This window comes from Heloderma suspectum, chromosome 7 (assembly GCF_057233095.1).
Source record: "Heloderma suspectum isolate Gila_16-S chromosome 7, 16-S_ref, whole genome shotgun sequence".
Taxonomy (NCBI): Eukaryota; Metazoa; Chordata; class Lepidosauria; order Squamata; family Helodermatidae; genus Heloderma; species Heloderma suspectum.
In genome coordinates this window covers 83,125,325-83,145,289 of record NC_139464.1, presented here as the reverse complement: position 1 = coordinate 83,145,289, position 19,965 = coordinate 83,125,325, and the positions used below count along the sequence as shown (strand labels likewise).

At 42.2% G+C, this 19,965-nt stretch overlaps 1 protein-coding gene across 2 annotated transcripts in view; it reads right to left on the bottom strand.

The window, feature by feature from the left end:
- Positions 1-19,965, bottom strand: part of MDFIC (MyoD family inhibitor domain containing) — a 76,738-nt gene that overhangs the window by 25,050 nt on the left and 31,723 nt on the right. The window contains exons 2-3 of one of the 2 annotated variants that reach the window (XM_084810793.1): positions 11,215-16,535; positions 9,854-10,120 (exon numbers count right to left, since the gene is read on the bottom strand). In XM_084810793.1, coding sequence (XP_084666919.1) covers positions 9,854-10,120; positions 11,215-11,296 — 349 coding nt within the window. In that variant the 5' untranslated portion in view covers positions 11,297-16,535. The remainder of the gene's footprint in view (positions 1-9,853; positions 10,121-11,214; positions 16,536-19,965) is intronic. The other variant, XM_084810792.1, reaches the window with a different exon arrangement.

Here is a 19,965-nt window from a genome sequence, read left to right as displayed (position 1 = left end):
TGCTATTTGGGGCTGCATTCATAGAAGCATAGCTTCCAAATCCCAGGAAGTACTAGTTCCCCTCTACTCAGCACTGGTTAGGCCTCATCTGGAGTACTGTGTCCAGTTCTGGGAACCATACTTTAAGAAGGATGCAGACAAACTGGAGAGGGTTCAGAGGAGGGCAACAAAGATGATCAGGGGATTGGAAACAAAGCCCTATGAGGAGAGACTGAAAGAACTGGGCATGTTTAGCCTTGAGAAGAGAAGACTGAGGGGAGATATGATAGCGCTCTTCAAGTACTTGAAAGGTTGTCACAGAGAGGAAGGCCAGGATCTCTTCTCGATCATCCCAGAGTGCAGGACACGGAATCATGGGCTCAAGTGACAGGAAGCCAGATTCCGGCTGAACATCAGGAAAAACTTCCTGACTGTTAGAGCAATACGACAATGGAACCAATTACCTAGGGAGGTAGTGGGCTCTCCCACACTGGAGGCATTCAAGATGAAGCTGGACAGCCATCTCTCAGGGATGCTCTGACTTGGATTCCTGCATTGAGCAGGGGGTTGGACTCGATGGCCTTGTAGGCCCCTTCCAACCCTACTATTCTATGATTCTAGGTGGTTGAGGGCTTTTTCTAGCTTTTCTAAAACTGTAGAACCTATTTAAAATCCTCAACAGTTCTTCAATCATGACGCCACATAGTCCTAACCCTTCCTTTGGGATTACTTGAGTCCTACAGCTATTTAGGAGAAATTAAAGTGGAGGGGGAGAAAGACGTTTGTGGAGGCCGACTGGATCCTTTGCTCTACTGAAGCTACTAAACTTCTGCAGAAACCAAAGGTTCCAATTTGGGGTAGTAAAATCAGATGTGGTGTGGTACCAGTATTTCACATGGAGCACTTTCTTCCCTTTCTTCTCCCTCTTCAAAATTTCATTGCAAGCAAGCTCCCAACAGTGGGCATGGAAGAGCAGAAAAGTAGGGGGAGAGAGGGTTTTTTGCACCTCAAAAAAACCCTACACCAGAGATTACAGATAGTGACCCCCTAATGGTCACCTTAAACACCTTCTGATTAGGATCTCTAATCCCCTGTATGGCTTGACAGATTTTACTTTTTGTTTTAGTCTTTGAAAAACAGAAACTTTCTACATAGCTTGCACAAAAGCCACTGGACCTAACTGTCTGAAATTTGGCAGGTTCAGTCAAGCTCCATAGGGGCTGCCAGCTCCCCACATTCCATAAACTTATGTGGAAGCATAAAAAAATATAGCACTTCACTTTGCCGATTTTCTTGAAAATAGCAAAATTTACTTGTGACTAGCACAAAAGCCACTGGACCTAACCTCCTGAAATTGGGCAGGTTCAATAAGCCCCATGGGGGCTACCAGTTCTCCAAATTCCATGAATTTATCATACACACTAAAAAAGATATGGCCATTTCTGTTTTCTAATCCAAGTCAATGGGAAAATGTAAAAAAAATGGCAATTAGGACAGCTCAAAAGATCCAGGGCACAGCTCAAAAAAAAAGATCTGGGGCTCGTGCCCAGATGGGCCTCTCCTAACGACACCCCTATGCATGTAGTAAGCTAGTTTCAGAAATTGAAGGGATTAGCAAGATGACAGGTAGTAAGAGTGAGATGGCACAACTCTCATAAGTGACAATAGATGTCAAGAAGTAAGCACATGGATTTCTAAACAAATTAGCAAGATGCCATCCATATGGAAATGTACTCTGCCATTTGCTTTCACTTAGCCACATTTCCACATCTTGCAGCATCCTCTGCAATTTCTCAGTTTTTACTAGAGCTGTGCACAAATGGCCTTTCAAAATTCTCCAGCCTATTTGTGGGCAGAGAAATTTGGGGGTGGGGGGCAATTTTGCCAAATTTCTCCTAGGGGAGGAGAACTTATCCAACAGTTTCTCACAGATAGGGCTCACTATTGGCAGGGGTTGTAGCACAGGCTCTTTCTTTTTTCCTAAGGGTTCCTAAGAGTTTTGGTTTGTTGCACTGCTTCAGTAAATGGCAACAGCATCTACTGTGGTGAGGTGTCTACTTTTCTGGGGCAGAATTTTGAATTTCTTTTGGTTTTTGAGCTTACCTAATCACTGCAAGGTGGCTGAGGGTGTTGGGTGTGTTCTCTCTCTCTCTCTATTATACATCTTTCCATTGCTCTGCAGCCTCCCAGGCACCTGCCATTCCTGAACTGAAAAAGCCCCATGGGAGGAATTGCCTCATGATGTCTTCCTCACGATGGCTTTAACTGAAGTATAGGAAGCCAAGGAGGCTACAAGCTGCCACAGAAATTACTGTACAGTGACAGAGAGGATGCTCATGCACACTCCTCAGCCACTTCATAAGTAAGGTAAGCACAAGAACTCCGAACCCAGCCCATGAGAATTCCTCCGAAATTTCTCATCTTTTGAATTTTTTTTCAAAAGCCATTTCTTTACTATCAAATTGAATGAGAATGACAGAAAAAATGTGGGAGAAATTTTCAGCACAGCACTAGTTTTTACTGCTTAATTCATTATCTTGGTATCACATCTGTATTTGCAGAATAAATGTCTTCTGTGCTTTCTTATGTACCTTTCCCTTCTAACATCTTACTGAACAAGTCGTTGCCTCACTGTTGAATAATGGGCTTGAGACCACAGTAGATTTGAATCTTTAACTAAGGTGTGGCTACTGGTTGGTAGGCAACCAGTTCAATTAGCAATCAAGGACTATGTAGTACCCATCTGCTAGTGAGAGGCACTGAAACAGATGTTGGAAGAGGACTAGGGATGTCAGAGAATTCCGCAACGGATCTCGGTGAGGCTGAATGCCAGTGCATTCGGGCCCCCGAAATCCATTGCGGAACGGCCTGCCCCCCGCGCCCCCCAAGGATCCCCCCCAGGACGAGACTTACCTCGGGCGGATGTTTGGGATGGCGGCAGCTCTAGCGGCGGCTGGTCTTCCGACCGACTGCTGCCGCTGCCATTTGCAGTCCGTATTTTTTTCTTTCCCCCCGCCCCATAGACATGATAGGCTACGTAAAGACTTACGTAGCCTATCACGTCTGGGTAAAAAACAAACAAACACGTATGCAAATGGCGGTGGCTGCGGCCACCGCCATTTGCGTTCCTTATTCTTCGCCGTCTTAGTCTACGTAAATATTTACGTAGACTAAGAGGGTGAAAAATAAGGAACGCAAATGGTGGCGGCTGTAGCAGCCGCCATTTGCGTATGCGGTTTTGTTTTTTTACCCAGAGCCCTCCGCAGCCAGAAATCCGGCTGCAGATGGCCCTGGCCTGGGCCTGGCTGGCTGCTCCGCAGAGCCGCCACGGAGCACAGCCGGCCATCGAGGATTCCGGGGGGGGGGAGAGGACCGGATCGCCTCTCCCCCCGTCAAGCATTCCGGGGGGAGGGACGGAACGCCTCCCCCTCCACCATGAACAGAATCCGCGAAAAGGTAAGTGACTTTCATACATCCCTAAAGAGGACAGGTTTGAGGAGACTGATCCACAGACTAGCCATGTTGGGAAAAAATAGATTCTTAAATCTGGGAGGCTGCAGAGCATAGTGGTTATATGAAAAACCAGCACCCCTGTGGAAAGTATTTAGGTCAATGATAAAAGAGCATGTTTAACAAAATTAATTAATTAAATAATTAATTAATTTAATTTAATTTCTATATCGCCCAATAGCCGAAGCTCTCTGGGCGGCTCACAAAAATTAAAACCAAAGAGCACACAATAAAGCAATTTAAAATATATAGAACATTAAAACCACAATATAACAATACAACCACAATTAAACCTAGCAGCAGTGCAGAAGTTTAAAATACAGATTTAAAACAGCAAAGCTAAAAGTTTAGAAAGCTAAAATGCATGGGAAAATAAAAAGGTCTTCACCTGACGACGAAAGGAATACAATGTAGGTGCCAGGCAAACCTCACTAGGGAGCTCATTCCACAGCCAAGGTGCCACAGCAGAAAAAGCCCTCCTCCTAGTAGCCACCTGCCTCACTTCCTTTGGCAGGGGCTCATGGAGAAGGGCTGCTGAGGATGATCTTAAGGTCCGGGCGGCCACATATGGGAGGAGGCGATCCTTCAGATAACCTGGCCCCAAGCCGTTAAGGGCTTTGAATGTTAATACCAGCACTTTGAATCGGGCCCGGAAATGGACTGGCAGCCAGTGCAGCTGGAAAAGTACTGGCGTGATATGAGCTCGCAGGCCAGTCTCTGTTAACAATCTTGCTGCCCTATTTTGGACCAGCTGAAATTTCTGGACTGTTTTCAAAGGCAGCCCCACGTATAACGCATTGCAGTAATCTAGACAAGACGTTATCAGAGCATGGATAACTGTAGCTAGGCTATCTCTGTCCAGATAAGGGCGTAGTTGGTATACCAGCCTAAGCTGATAAAAAGTGCTCCGTGCCACTGAGTTCACCTGTGCCTCAAGTGACAGTTCTGGATCCAAGAGCACCCCCAAACTACGAATGTGATCCTTTAGGGGGAGTGCAATCCCCTCCAGAACAGGTTGAATATCACCTAGCCAGGCAGACGAACCACCCACTAACAGTACCTCCATCTTGTCTGGATTGAGTTTCAGTTTATTGGACCTCGTCCAGTCCATTACCGTGCCCAGGCACTGATTCAGAACAGCCATCGCCTCACCTGGGTTTGATGAGAAAGAGAGGTAGAGCTGGGTGTCATCCGCATATTGATGGCACCTCAGCCCACACCTCCGGATAACCTCCCACAGCGGTTTCATGTAGAAGTTAAACAGCATGGGGGATAAAATAGAGCCCTGTGGAACCCCATGGCACAATTGCCATGGCACAGAGCAATAATCCTCCAGCACCACCTTCTGGAATCAGCCATCCAAGTAGGTGCGGAACCACTTCAGTGAAGTGCCTCCAACTCCCAACCCAGACAACCTATCCAGAATGATACCATGGTCGATGGTGTCGAAAGCTGCTGAGAGGTCCGGAAGAATCAACAGGGTTGCACTCCCCCTGTTCCTCTCCCGGCAGAGGTCATCCCACAGGGCGACCAAGGCAGTTTCCGTTCCAAAACCAGGCCTGAAGCCCGATTGAAATGGATCTAGATAATCCGTTTCATTCAACAGTGCCTGGAGCTGTCCTACAACCACCCGCTCAAGCACCTTGCCCAGGAAGGGGATGTTGGCCACTGGCCTATAATTATTAACATCCTCTGGGTCCAGGTTAGGCTTTCTCAGGAGTGGTCTAATTACTGCCTCTTTTAAAGTGGCAGGCACCACTCCCTCTCTCAAGGAGGAATTTACAACTTCCTGGACCCAGCCAGACATCCCCTCCTTGTTTGATTTAATAAGCCATGAAGGACAAAGGTCAAGCACACAAGTGGTCGATCGGACTTGGCCAAGCACCTTGTCTGCATCTTCAGGCCTCAGTAACTGAAACTCATCCAATAAAACTGGACCAGACGGTGCTCTGAACGCCTCTACCAATGGAACTGCATTAATGGTGGTGTCCAATTCATGACGAATCTGAGCGACTTTATCTTCAAAGTGCCTTGCAAACTTATCACAGCATGCCACCAAGGGTTCCACCGTCTCTCTCCCTGGCAAAGAATGTAACAGGCCACAAACCACTCGGAAAATCTCCGCTGGACGACACTGAGAAGATGCAATGCTGGTGGAAAAGAACTGTCTCTTTGCCACCCTCGCTGCCAGAGTAGGCTTGATAGTGCGCTCTTACCTGTGTTCGGTCAGACTCAGCATGAGTTTTCCTCCACCTGTGCTCTAGCCATCTCCCCTCTTGCTTCATTGCCCTCAGCTCAGGTGTATACCAAGGAGCTGGCTGGGCTCTGCTCAGAGGGAGAGGGTGCTTGGGTGCGATCGTGTCAACCGCCCGAGTCATCTCTGCATTCCACAGAGAGACCTGGGCTTCGACAGGAGCACCAGCCATACCAGCAGGAAAATCCCCCAGAGCCCTCTGGAATCCATCAGAATCCATTAATCTCCGGGGGCGGACCATTTTAATAGGTCCCCCACCCTTGCAGAAGGGGAAGGCTGCCAGGAGTCTAAACCTCAGCAGGAAGTGATCTGACCATGACAAAGGGACAGATGTTAATTCCTCCACTTTCAGATCACCATCCTCCTGCCCAGTCGAGAAAACCAGAGCAAGCGTGTGTCCTTTTATATGCATTGGGCCGATGACATATTGGGACAGCCCCATGGTTGTCATGGCAGCCATGAAGTCCTGAGCCGCCCCGGATACAGCGGCCTCGGCATGGAAGTTGAGATCCCCCAGGACCATCATCCTAGGGCTCCTCAACACCAAGTCTGAAACCACCTCCGTCAGCTCAGGCAGGGAGTCTGATGGGCAGCAGGGTGGGCGGTACACCAACAGAATCGCTAATCTGTCCCGGGTACCCAACACAAGGTACAAACACTCAAGATCTGCACTCGAATAAGCAGGAAGCCTGGAGAGGGAGATTGAATTCCTATAGACCACGGCAACCCCTCCTCCCCAACCCTCAAGTCCGTGCTGGTGCTGCACCGAGTATCCAGGAGGGCACAGCTGGGAGAGAGTGACCCCTCCCAGTTCCCCCACCCAGGTCTCAATAATACATACCAGGTCAGCCCCCTGATCCAGAATTAAATCATGGATGAGGGAGATTTTACTTTGGGCTGACCTGGCATTCAGCAGCAGCACCACCAGACCCGAGGGCAGACTGGTAAGGCTGTCAGGAACCATCAGGTTGGGGAAGAACCAGAAGAGGGGACAGCTGTAAGGTGTCTAGCACCTCTTCTCCTCAGCTGGCCTGTTAATCCCCCAAATTAAGTCATCATATGAAGTATGGAAGTCTTCCCTAAGATGGTACCTTCCAGATGTTTTGGTCTACAACTCCCAGTATTCCTGACCATTGGTCATGTTGACTGGGGATGATGAGATCTGAAGTCCCAAACATCTGGAGGGCACCTGAAGGGGTTGGGATAGGCTGTACTAAGGATACAGTTGTATGTGTGCACTAAAACAATTCATCCTTTGGATGTTTGCCCAAGGAATGGAAGTCTGGATATCTGGGGGAATTATTCTTTCTTCCTGATCTCCACAAAGCATCTTATGAATTCAAGCCTTTAAAGTCCCACAGGACTGAGTACAAATACAAAGTATTGCATAGGGTGTGAAGGAGAAAAAGGTGATTCAAAAATGCACACCACAACAACTTTTAACAGATGGCTACTGTTCAGAGCCAAGTTGTGTTCTCTACAAAAGACTACAGTAGTAAAACACTATGTCATAGCACACATAGCACTATATCATGTTTTAATTGTCACATTCATAATATCACATGCTCTAACTCTTCCTAGACTGTAACACTTCAGGTGAGAGGTTCCCATACATCAAAGTTCTGTCATGTCAAGAATTCAAGAAAGATAACCAAGGTAAGCCTAGGCTATTTTCCCTGACTAGCTTTCTGAACTACAATACGTGTGTGTTGGGGGATGGGGGTGGGGGTGGGGGGTGGAATGCACTACAAGGGAGCATTAAACATGTAATCTCCAATTTACAACCTGAAATGGCACAGTTTAGGATGGACTGTTACTGAACAATATTTCTGAAAATATGCTCTTTCAGATGAGATAATGTTCTATGAAGACTAGTATTAAGTGAAATCATGGCTTTGACCAAGTAAGGTTCTGCAAACAAGTCAAGTTTAGAAATGTAATAGCAATGTAACAACATTTACATATTATAAAAGCATGCAGTGATTCATGTATGGTAAACTAGATTCCAAGAATTTTCCAGGAATTACTTCTATCCTAAAATATCTTTTCCTATGTCAGACGATACCACCCTAATGGCAGAAAGCGAAGAGGATCTCAAGAGCCTCTTGTTGAGGGTGAAAGAGGAGAGTGCAAAAGCTGGTTTGAAACTCAACATTAAAAAAACTAAGATCATGGCATCTGGCCCCATCACTTCCTGGCATATAGAAGGGGAAGAAATGGAAGCAGTGACAGATTTTACTTTCTTGGGCTCCAAGATCACCGCAGACGGTGACTGTAGCCATGAAATTAAAAGACGCTTGCTCCTTGGGAGGAAAGCTATGGCCAACCTAGACAGCATAGTAAGAAGCAGAGACATCACCTTGCCGACAAAGGTCCATCTAATCAAAGCTATGGTTTTCCCAGTAGTAATGTATGGCTGTGAGAGCTGGACTATAAGGAAGGCTGAGCGCCGAAGAATTGATGCTTTCGAACTGTGGTGCTGGAGAAGACTCTTACGAGTCCCCTGGACTGCAAGGAGGTCAAATCAGTCCATCCTAAAGGAAATCAACCCTGAGTGCTCATTGGAAGGACAGATAATGAAGCTGAAGCTCCAATATTTTGGCCACCTAATGCGAAGAGAAAACTCCCTGGAAAAGACCCTGATGCTGGGAAAGACTGAAGGCAAAAGGAGAAGGGGACGGCAGAGGATGAGATGGCTAGATAGCATCACGGATGCAATGAATATGAACTTGAGCACACTCCGGGAGAGAGCGCAGGACAGGAAGGCCTGGCGTGCTATGGTCCATGGGGTCACGAAGAGTCGGACACGACTGAACAACAACAACAACAATGTCTATAAGAGATTCTTTGCCGCCTTTTCTGATTTTTCAACCCAATACAGAGTTGTTAATACAGCAGGGGCCTCCTTCCTAAAATCAGACCACAGTGAGAATAGTTTCCATGCTCAAGCCCAGCAATGACTTGTAAAGGTGGGCTTATAATGTTCTGTAATGTAAATTTTTAATACAAGGAACCTGGATGAGACAAGGAAGCAGCCAAGATCAGCTTCTGAGGATATATCTATTTACGCTACAATTGGCCCATGTAATATTATAAACCAATATCAAAATAAATTGAAGATGTCTACACACTTCTAATTTAAGCTTGTTAAAATTCACCTGGATCTTCTATAGCAATACAGACAAGTTACTGATTGAGTCCAAAATGTATATCCTGCCTTGTTCCCCTCCTTTCTTTTCTTTTAGCCTCTTATCCTACTTCCCAGGAATGAGTCCATATCACTAAACACACTTCATATTCTATATATCTAAACCTGTCTATTTGGGCCTTTAAGCCTCTTCCCTTCTCCTAACTTTCTCCACAAAGTATGCAGAGACAGACAGACATCTGCTGTGAAGTGACATGCTTATACCATCAAAAATAAGATAATTTGCCAGCTTCTGTTTAAACAGACAAAGCAAAACCTACTGCGTATAGTGGCACTGAAAGGGAAAGCAGTAGAATAAAAATAGGCTCAGGAACTCTGGGGCCATTAGAGTAATTGTGGGCAGCAACAAAAATTGGAAGAAGGAAATATATTTACTTTGCTGATATATACTGTGCACTGGGGGGAAGGAATAAAAAGCATTTATACATGCATAGAAATAGGTAGTGGTAACTAAAGCACTGGCCTACGTTATATTCTGGTCAGAATATATGGGCCTTTGGGAAATGAATTAAGCCATTTTCAGTGACAAAATTTCATCCACAGAGAACTGGCCGTTACAGGTACTAAAGGATTTGCCAATCTCCTAAATTAAAGCACTTCCACTCCAGGCTGCATCTGTGATGACACCTCCAAACCGTTAGCAATTTAGAACTCTTCCATCCAAACATACGATCAATAGTGAGGTGCACAAATGTTTGAAAGCAGGAAATCTCTCATTCAATTTCCTTCAAATACTTAATATTTTCCTTTGGGGAAGTAACTTATGTTTTATTGTAATGATTTCTATTTGCTTCTGGAGCACGACTCATGCTCTTCAATTATTTTTAGTTGGTTGTGTAATTATTAGTGGGAATAGGTTTTGGTTATTCTGGGTTCAGTTTACTTATAAGATTTCTGCTTACCTTCAGGTAAAGAACCTGGCTTATGAGAATATGTAGAGCTTTTCTTGCTGCTTTCACTGTTGACAGACAAGTTGGACTGAATTTTTCTGTGCATTTTTTGGGAAACAGGCACTGAGAATTTTCTGCTATCCGGTGCGCCACGGTTGACTCCATTGTGAAATCCACTTCCATTACTCAGACCTGCATGACCATTTTGTATTTTGCCAGTTTCGTCTTTACACTTTTCAAATGGCGAAGCATTTGGCTGAGGCAAACGTTGAGGTTGTGCTTTAAAGGGGGGGAAAGGAAAAAAGAGTGGTTAACTGTATCCGTGCAGAGTAAGCTCTTCCTTTTCTTTTGTCAATCACTACAAGTCAACAAAAAAATGAAATACTGCATATAATGGAGAATAACATAAATCCCTTTGTCTTGATCTGGGGTTGCAATTCTGTCAAGTAGATTCTTTTGATTCCCAAGATGAAACTAAGTCACCTGTGCAAAAAGATGACCGTTTAGCGATAGAAAATAGATGCAAAATATATATGCAAAGAAAGCTCACACTTATCAGTCAATGAAGCTGTCACAGCTGAAGTGTCTATCTCAACCCCCAAGATAGACAGAGAAGCCATTCCTGGCGCCACAAGTTTGTCCGAGGTGGCCTGCGCATGTATTGCCTCTTGGCGCAAGATGAAAGCACAAAGCCTGTGGATTGGAACTTATAAGCTTTTCTACTAAATACCCACCTCCAGTTCATGAGCTGACAGGAAATGCCTCCCTCCCCTATCAGCAGCTTACAAGCCAGCACACGCACATTCAGGAGAAGGGGGGCTTCTCCCCCACCTCCAGGTGCTCAAAGCATTGCAGGCTGGGAAAATAATCACCCCTTCTCTGAGACCACGGCCTCAACATTCCAGTTCCTGGGAGCAGGGAGCCTCCCAGCTCTTCTATGAGAATCAAGGCAGCACCTTTATCTCTTACTTCATGAGATAATTGGGCAAAGGCTTAGCAATGTACAGTTGTTGACATAGGGAGCTGTACTTGCTTGGAACCAATTAAGGCCTGGTGTAAAAGGCTTGCTTACTTAACCACAAAGCTGCTGGTTAAGCCAAATTACACAGGTCTACCACCAGCATATAGGAATTCTGTGAAGTCCGCTTTCTTGCTCACTATCCAACTCACTACACCCTTTAAGTTTGAAAATTTGGTAATCCCATTTATCCCTGTCTGGTTTCATTATCTTGCTGTCCTTAGCATGTCACTCAGTCCCAACCTGCAGAGGGAGAAGATTCGGGTTGAAAGCCCAAGTGCACGGAGTCTCGAGGACCATTTTGTTTGGCCCTAAGTGGTAAACAAACACAGGCCTAAAACCAACATACACTTACCAGAAGAACTAAAGGGGAACCGGGAGATCTGCGAGTAGGATATCATAAAGTTTCCCTTTAAAAATAAAATAGAAGCAAGCATCAGGGGAGGGCAGGAGTGGCCTGGACTGCAAATCTTTGGAGGATTAACAGTCACCCTCTACACATTTCTCCCGGTCTTAACCACCACTTTCCTAAAGGTGCTATTTAGCCCACTAAGCTTTCCCCAGTGAGGAGGGGAAGATTTAGATGAGAAAAATGGCATGGGGCAGAAAAAACTGAAATGCTGCCTTCAGTGCTGTGGCCTCAATCCAAATCAGGGTTCACCATAGGTGTTGCTGGGGCGGGGGAGCGGAGATACCAAATTGGGAGATCCAGTTACAGGTCTCCCATATCTCATTTTGCTTGGCCCAGCTAAGATCTGTAAGCAGTTATGCAACCGGAACTTTTGTTAGATTCTCCCCTTGAGCGTAGTTCAAAACCTGGCTTGCATGACTATACAGTGTCTTTACTGCTTGCATGGAATGAAAGTTTAAGGGAGGAGCCTCTACTCACAATTTCCAGGATTTTAGGAGCAGAAGTGAATTAATAAGCTCAACTCTTCTTTTAAGAGGGATTTTTTGTCCTAGAATATATTTATTTGTTGTAAGAAAACACAAGTCATGTGGAATTCATCTTAAAAATTACTTTGAGGATTAAACAATAGAAAACTTAGGGCTCTGAAGCCAGAAGAGATCAAATTGAATATCCTGAGCCAAAACAGGATTCTCTAAACATGGATTAAAAATTAACCCACATTATTTATTTACTAAACTTTTAGGCTGTATTTCAGCCAGCAAGTTCCAAAGGCTGTTTAATTTTATCTAAAGTAAAAATGGCAGCATGAAAACAATGATGCTAAAACGCACAATGATTAAAATAAAAACAGCCGACTGACAAAGGTGGAGCATAAGAGCCAAAGAACACAACAAAAAGTCACCATTAAGAACAGAAAATCAAACCCTCATTTATGCAGAAGCACACTTAAACAGATGTGATGCTATCATACTGGTAGCATCTGTCAGGATTGATTCTCAGCACAGGGAGGTAGTTAGCAGCTCAGATTCAGAAGAGGAACAGCCAGAACCGCGGGATGCATTTTCCCAAGCCAGTTCAGAAATGGGAGGCTGTGCTTCTCAGGTTACTAACTCCCAGATGGACGGGCCTGAAGCCCCCCCTTTCCCCCCCTCTGTGAGAAGCCAGGAGGAGGAGGAGAGTGGGGGCTGTGGCCTAAGAGATGGTAGACTGCGGCGCAAAGCTAAGTGGGAAACATCAGGGGCGGAGCTCAGACGGTCGACCTGGTTAGCCATGCGTGAGAGGCGACATAGAGAAGCATCACTGAAAGGGCGGGACTTCCCTCCCTAAGTTAGTCTAACCAGCAAGCCTCACTTTAAACTGCAGGCAACGTTGGTGTTCCATGTTCCCATTTGAACACCCTGGAAGCATTCCTTTGTAGCCTGAGAGTCTTTGAGGATTTGCATCTGTAATAAACTTGTTGATAATGAATTAAAGGCATGAGACTGAAGCTTCTCTCTCTGTGTGTGAGTGCATACGGAAAGAGGGGGCCCAAGGGAAACGTGACAGCATCACACTCCAAATTCCTAGACATCTTCTCCCAGAATTTTCATATTTAAAAGTATGTGAAATAATATTGATGCGAAAGGAACCCCACAGGATCATTCCCATGGGGCATACAAGAGTCTCCCAGAATTCCCTTCTGGAATCTGCCATCCAGGTAGGTGCAGAGGCATGACAAAACAGTATATCCAACTGCCAACTCCAAAGGGGACCCAGAAGGATACAAGCTGATGGTATCAAAAGTCTCAGAGTCACAAACTCCCCCCCCCCACTTTAAATTGTCAACTAGGGTAAACAAGAGCATGTCCATCCCAAAACAAGTTCAGAAATTTGACCAATTAGGATCCAGACAATTAGCTTCATCCAAAAGCACCTGAAGTTCTTCCACCACTATCCATTTCAGTAGCTTGCTCCCAAGACTGGCTGATAATTCTGTGAAAACACAGAAAGGTCAAGACAGGTTTTCTTTTAATTTTCTCTCCTTTTTTTAAAATCAGGGACGTGAGCATCACCTCTTCCAAGGTGGCAGGATCAGAGCCCTCAGCTAACGGGGCATTCATTACTGACAGGCTGGGCAGCCTCAACTGGTTCCCAACAATAAGCCAAGAAGGACATGTATAAAACTGGCATGTTGTGTCATGGACTTCCCATAGCACTTGTCACCATCCTCAGGACAAATCAACTGAAATGCATTCAGACAACTGTTATTAATGGAAGCTAGCTTGATTCCTGGTACAGATCCAGATGTAAATGTACCATCTAAGTACAAGTAAGTGACTTTTTCTCCAAAATGCTGAGCAAACTCATCCCAGCAGGATACAGATGGTTTTACAGGTTCACCTGCTGACATTTACAACAACTTCTTTACAACCACCACAGAATAGGCCTTCAAATGGAGTCTTCAATCAGATTCGCTATGAATATTCCTCCTCTTGTGCTCTAGCCATCCTCTTAACTATTTCATTACCAGCAGCTCTTCAGTAAACCACAGAGCTATCTCTAATCTGTCAGAAAGTGAAGGGATATGGAAGCAATTATGTCAACCACCCAGATCAATTTCCAATCTGAGAAGTTGACCAATGCTTCAACAAGAAGCCCTGGAGCATCAGCTGAAAACTCCCTGAGCACAGTCTGGAAACCAGCTGGATCCAGCTGCTTCTGGGGACAGTCCATCTTAATGAGGCTCCCACCTGTGCAGAGCTTCCCAAAGCCTCCCAAATCCCATAATTCCAAACCTCACTAGATAAGGAAATATCCAAGACAAAAAAGTCACTGGCCATTCTTCCAATCACAAGAGCCTATTTTCATGTTCAGTATAGAATACCAAATAGAAATTATCTAAAGAATATCTTGGGCTCAATATATATTGGGACAGCCTCATGGTTGTCTTGGTGGGCATGAAGTCCTGAACTGTGCCTGACTGGGTGGTGGGCTGGTGGGTACATGGCATAGAAGTGTGCCAAGACCAACAGCCTGGGAGTCTCCAACATGAACTCAAGGCCACCACCATGAGCTCAGTCTGTTAGGTAGCAGGTTGTGAGATATACCAGCAGAATAAGGTACACATACACTCAATAAAAGAAAGTTGCTAAACAAGGCACCAAATGATAACACTACCAGAGAGGAGCAGGAAGATGCCCTGGGCCAAGGGGAATTTCAGGCCAGATAGTTCTAGATGCCTTGAAGCAGGTTTTTAAAACTCTTCCACAGTAGCTAGCCAAAGTTAACACCGAATATGTAATTAAATAGGACAGGATTGTGCCGTTCAAATTCAGGGAAAGGTCTAAGAGTTGGAAGGGACGAAAGGTCCAACCTCCTAATCAAATCAAACCTCCTCACAGACCAAAAGATTAGTTAAAAGCATGCACAATAACACAGACCAAGCATGAACATTAGCAAAACTTAATTATACTTCTGAAAGAAAACGAAATGGCTAGGATTTCACGCTGCTCAACATCTTCCTAATTGTAGCAGACCTTGATGCACCATCCCAGGTATCACAGGAGAGAAAAACTGATCACCATGCTCCTTTACTTCTAGTGTACATACATACCCACCCCACACACAAAGCCATTGTTCTTGAACTGTAAACAAAATCCTCATTTGTAAGAATGTCAAAAGCACCTTATCTAAAACATTAAAAAAAAAAAATATTTGTCAAATTGTCCAGACCAGTAGAACAAGTATGAAGTGCATCTGACAACCAAACAGCAAAGCTCTACAGAAGGTGGTTGCTTTTTTTTTTTCTTTTTAGGCCTCATAACTAACTAGATATGTGTGGACAGGCAGGTTAGTACAACAACAGGAACAACAACAACAAGAACAGCAACCATGCTCCTGTGGTCTTATTTTCCGGATCTGATAAGTAATAATTTAATTCAAATCTTTTGGTTGACTTGGCCTTTTAGAATTAAGGACACAATACCAATGCTTCACTCATTCATAGAAGGATAAATGTATTTCAAGAACCTCCAAGTAATCACAAACACTCTGGAAATTCACTGACAAAAGGAAATCTCCAAAGATTAGTAGAAACTTAAAATATGATAGTGTATAAATAAAATACTCTTTTTACATGTGTGGGCAGACAACTTACTCAATCACTGGCATAGAACAGAACTCAACATCCCCCATTCCTATGCAAGACCAATTTGATCTTGTTCCATTTTCATCCTATGCAGGTATTAATAAAGAAGTAATCATTTCAGAAATGATGTGTGGAAGCATCTTGCCAGGTAACAATCTGGCAAGTAGATATATTACTTGAAATTCTTGGATATAAAATGTTATGCTTCATCAATAACTCAGTTGTTGGGAGAGCCGTTATCGTTCCGTCAATAAATAAGGGCAGAGAACACAAGAAGAATTCTGTAAATCTAAATGACAAAGCTATTAGAATTGACAGTTATGACCTTTAGAATCTAGCAAAATTGGAAGTGGTTGTTTGCAATTGTTTACGTTTCAGTATCATATTACAATATATGGCACATTATCATATTTTCTGTCTCAAATATCAGGTCTATTTTGCCAATTAATGGGAAATGGGAAATCTTGGAGAAGCCAAGTTATGCAAAATTATTTGTTTTAGTTTAATTTTATTATTTTTACTAGGATCAAGAGATAAATTCTACTCGCAAAGTACTCTTATTTCAATCTTTTAACATTAACATACAACTTTTTAGCTGACTGGCTTTAGAATATTCACATACGATATGTAGGTCAAATCAAAAGTGAATAAAACCCCCAAATGTATTAGTTATACCAATTTAAATTTATTTTAACTTTATTGATAATTTTTCACTAGGGAGACTTGAATCTTATGGTTAAAATACACTTGAAACCAATTAGGAACCATATGACTGCATTCTAGTATAAAGAATAAAAAGCATTTGACAGTTTTTAAGATTAAGTCACAACCATTCAGTTTAACACAGAAATGTTTTTACCTTATTTTTAAAGGTTGTGTATATCTTAACAAAGAGAAAAGAAAAAGAAAGAAAAGCGTAATACGGGAAACAACACAATGCTTTCTTAAAACACAGTGATACCCAGGGACTCTCACTCTCCCTTTAATGATCCGCTGCTCTCATTCAGCTGTCTTTCTTTTTTTTTCAAATCTTTACATATGTGACAGCTCTCAAAAGTAGACCATAGACCATCTGGCATTTTCAGAGGTGTAACTTGTGCAAATTCAGCTCTACTGGGAACACAATGCTATCTTCTGCCTGTGTTATAAAAGATACAATAGAATGTAGAACTTATGAGTTGTTTTGAATTATTCATTTTTTGCCTGTATATTCAAGAAATTTTACAAACTCTGCATTTTGTACTACATAATCACATGCGTTAAAGGTACAAAGAAACTTTTTGACACCTCTTTTCTACAGAAAGATGGCATTTTGTATGATATGTGAACATTCAGTGTCTGTTATATCATTCTAAACACACCATGTGCTGCTACAAAAGACCCCATTTTTACACTATGTACAAGCAAATTTTTATTCTTATTATTCAGTAACTAGTGCAATACACATCAATATTCCCCATACTAGATTTATGAACATTCAGCATCTTAAACTGAGAATGGCACTGGTTACCGTGTGTGTGTGTGTGCGTATGTGTGTGTGTCCCTAGTAAAAACAACAACACAACATAGAATGCTTGTTAAATATTCACAGTAGATAGTTTAAACTATCTTAAGAAATACTGTGCTGCCAAGGTTAAAGTGTTCTCAGGGTATTGCAAAACCAGTGGATTTAGGTCAACGTTTTATGCAGTGTGTTAATACTAGTGAATTTTCACCAAGAATGGTAAGTATTGGATTAATGATTCAATAGAATGAATCACTTTTGATAGAAAACTAGCAGATAATGTAGCCAGTAATAACTATATATGAATCTGCTGCCCGTGGAAAAGCAATAAAAAGGCAATATATTGCTGCAGCATATAATCTATTAGCATGTTTCACCGCAGCACTGTCATTGGCCTCTTCATAAAGCACACCTTAATATAATAACTTTTGTGTTACTTAACCAACTTTACACAGTAATTTAATTGTGAGGTTAGTAGATATCATAAAATACTTCCAGTATTTTAACATGTATTTATTACTAAGATTTTGGAGAGTTGGAACAAAGTGGTTCTGCACAACCCCATTTAGATTTCAAACTCACTGTGATATCCAGCTGAAAAAAAGAAAAGAAAAGCTTTCTTGAAGCTTTCTTAACATTTTGTGGAGTCTATGTGTGTAGAGACAAACTTATTCTCACTGGTTATTTATATGTAAAAGTTTCAAACACATTAAAATGTGTTCAAGTACTTATGAAATGGCAATAAGGACTGTGAAATGCACACTTAGGTATTGAGTTTTTTGCACAAGAGGGAATGTATTAGCAACTGTGCATTACACTAACATTTACTCCTGAATGCAAAAAATGAAAGTAGTAGTACATCAATAGGGGTCTTAATTCAGGTGAATTATTTTGTGCTTGATTTAAAATATATTTTACATCTGTGATATTTAGGAAGCTGGAAATATATATGTAATGTTTGTATCACAATTTATTTCAGAAAAAACTATTAAAATAGGAATATGTGAATTAGTTTATATGTATTTTTCATAATGAGTAAGATGTAAAATATCCTATTAAAAACTTAGACAGTTAATTGCACAGTGCAGAAAGAAATTTACCAAGCATTCCATTGATTATCCTAATAAAAAATAATTAAACGTATATATGGGGGGTTTGAGTTTGCAAAGCACTTCTTGTACATTATCTCAGCAGTCCTAACAACAACCTTGTATCCAGGACTATTATCTTTCTTTGCAAACTGGGGGGCAATAGAGAAAGTGGCTTGCCTAAGTCCAAGGGATGATTTGAACAACAGAGTTTCCAGTTCATGGCACAAACATTACAACACACTTGCTGTCAGAATCCTACAACACTCTATCCTTTAGTTATCAGTGTAATATTCAGTCAGGACACACTACATGGTATACTACTAGAGTGCAAAACTATAGGCACAGCCTGTTTTTATTTTTGTACAGAAGCTTTAGGTGCTATAGTCATACGGTACATTTTGTTTTAAAAGTAGTATTTTAAAAATGGGGAAATCTGCAGGTTCGGAAGCAAAAAATGTACTATTTTGTAATAAACTTATTCTCAGATTATATTTCAGTTTACTGCTCATTTTCTTCTAAAATATGGCTTTTAGTGTGACCTTCTATTATAGGAACCAGGTACGAATTAGATATATTGAGATTTCCTCTGTACTGCTTTATCCATAGGACATCCCATAATTACTGTTTCTTTTCTTTCTTAAAAATACATTTTAATATTTGCATGCGATTTTGCTTTATGAAAGAGCTAGGAGCACTAAATTCATAATTGTTTGATAGAAGAACCCCGTGGGCTTCTTCTGCTGATCTTGGGAAGGGTATGGGAGGGAAGTGTTAGCACAGTATAAGGGGATTGGCTGCATCTTTCAGTGGACTGGTTTGTTTACTTATTTATTTATTACATTTCTATGCCGCCCAATTGCCAAAGCTCTCTGGGGACTTCACAAAAATTAAAACCACAAGTACAGTGTTAAGTGGTTTGCACCTAACAGTAAACTATTATTTACACGGTGCTTCTATGGGCTTGAGCAAAGCCTCAGGCTTGAATGCTCAGCCTTCCCTTCTCCTCTGGCTGGGTGGAGGAATAAACCATGATTCAGTTTTGCTTTCCCCAATTCCTGGCTTGTCATTACATATGAACCAGGAACCATGGTTTAAGAAGAAAAAACAATCAATTGCCAAACAAGCCAACATCAAACCATTGGTTATGAATCTGGCTTGTTTAAAAAACTAGAGCTTATTTTAAATCATAGTTCCTGGATTGTATGTAATGACAAGCCAAGAATCAGGAAAAGTAAAATTCAAGTTCTAGTCTTTGCTCAGAGGCTTGTGCACATAATGCAGTGTGCAAATTAAGCCACTGTGTGACCTTTCATTTATCGTCTAAAACATTTCTTTGGACCCAACACTTAGAACTGTTGAGATATCCATGTAAAATATATTGCCAGACTGGATTATCTGAACATCTCCTGTGGAAGGTTAGAAAAAGTTTGAATCAGGAAGTAATTTCTTTCCTTTTTGTGTAATACTGTATGATTCCCAAATCCTTTGGAAAATAAAGACATGACATGGCATGAAATTCTCATTGTATGAGAATTCCCAGTCAAACCTACATTATCCAACTACCAGCTTTGGGGGCAAGGGGGGTGAACTATATAAATAAATTTCCTAATATTTGTTGCCTGTTTTCTGAAATATAATCTAAATTGTATATATCCACCCAGAAAGAGTGTCATCCATTTTGGTTTTCCAAAATGTCTATATAAGTCAGAGATATAATGGCAATAACAATGTAAAACTTTAAAATTCTGATTAGCCTCCATTCAAATCTTCAAGCTACTTCAATAGGTAGCTCTGAAACAGCCATCTAGAATATTAAAATTCCGGTAACAAGCTATATCTCTGAGTCAACCTGTAAAGTGGCTTTTGTCAGAATTATTTTTGAATATTTTCTAGGAAATAAGTAGTATATACTGCACCTTCTGCATCTCAGAAAGCATACATTAACTAAACAAGAAATGACCAGGGTACAATCT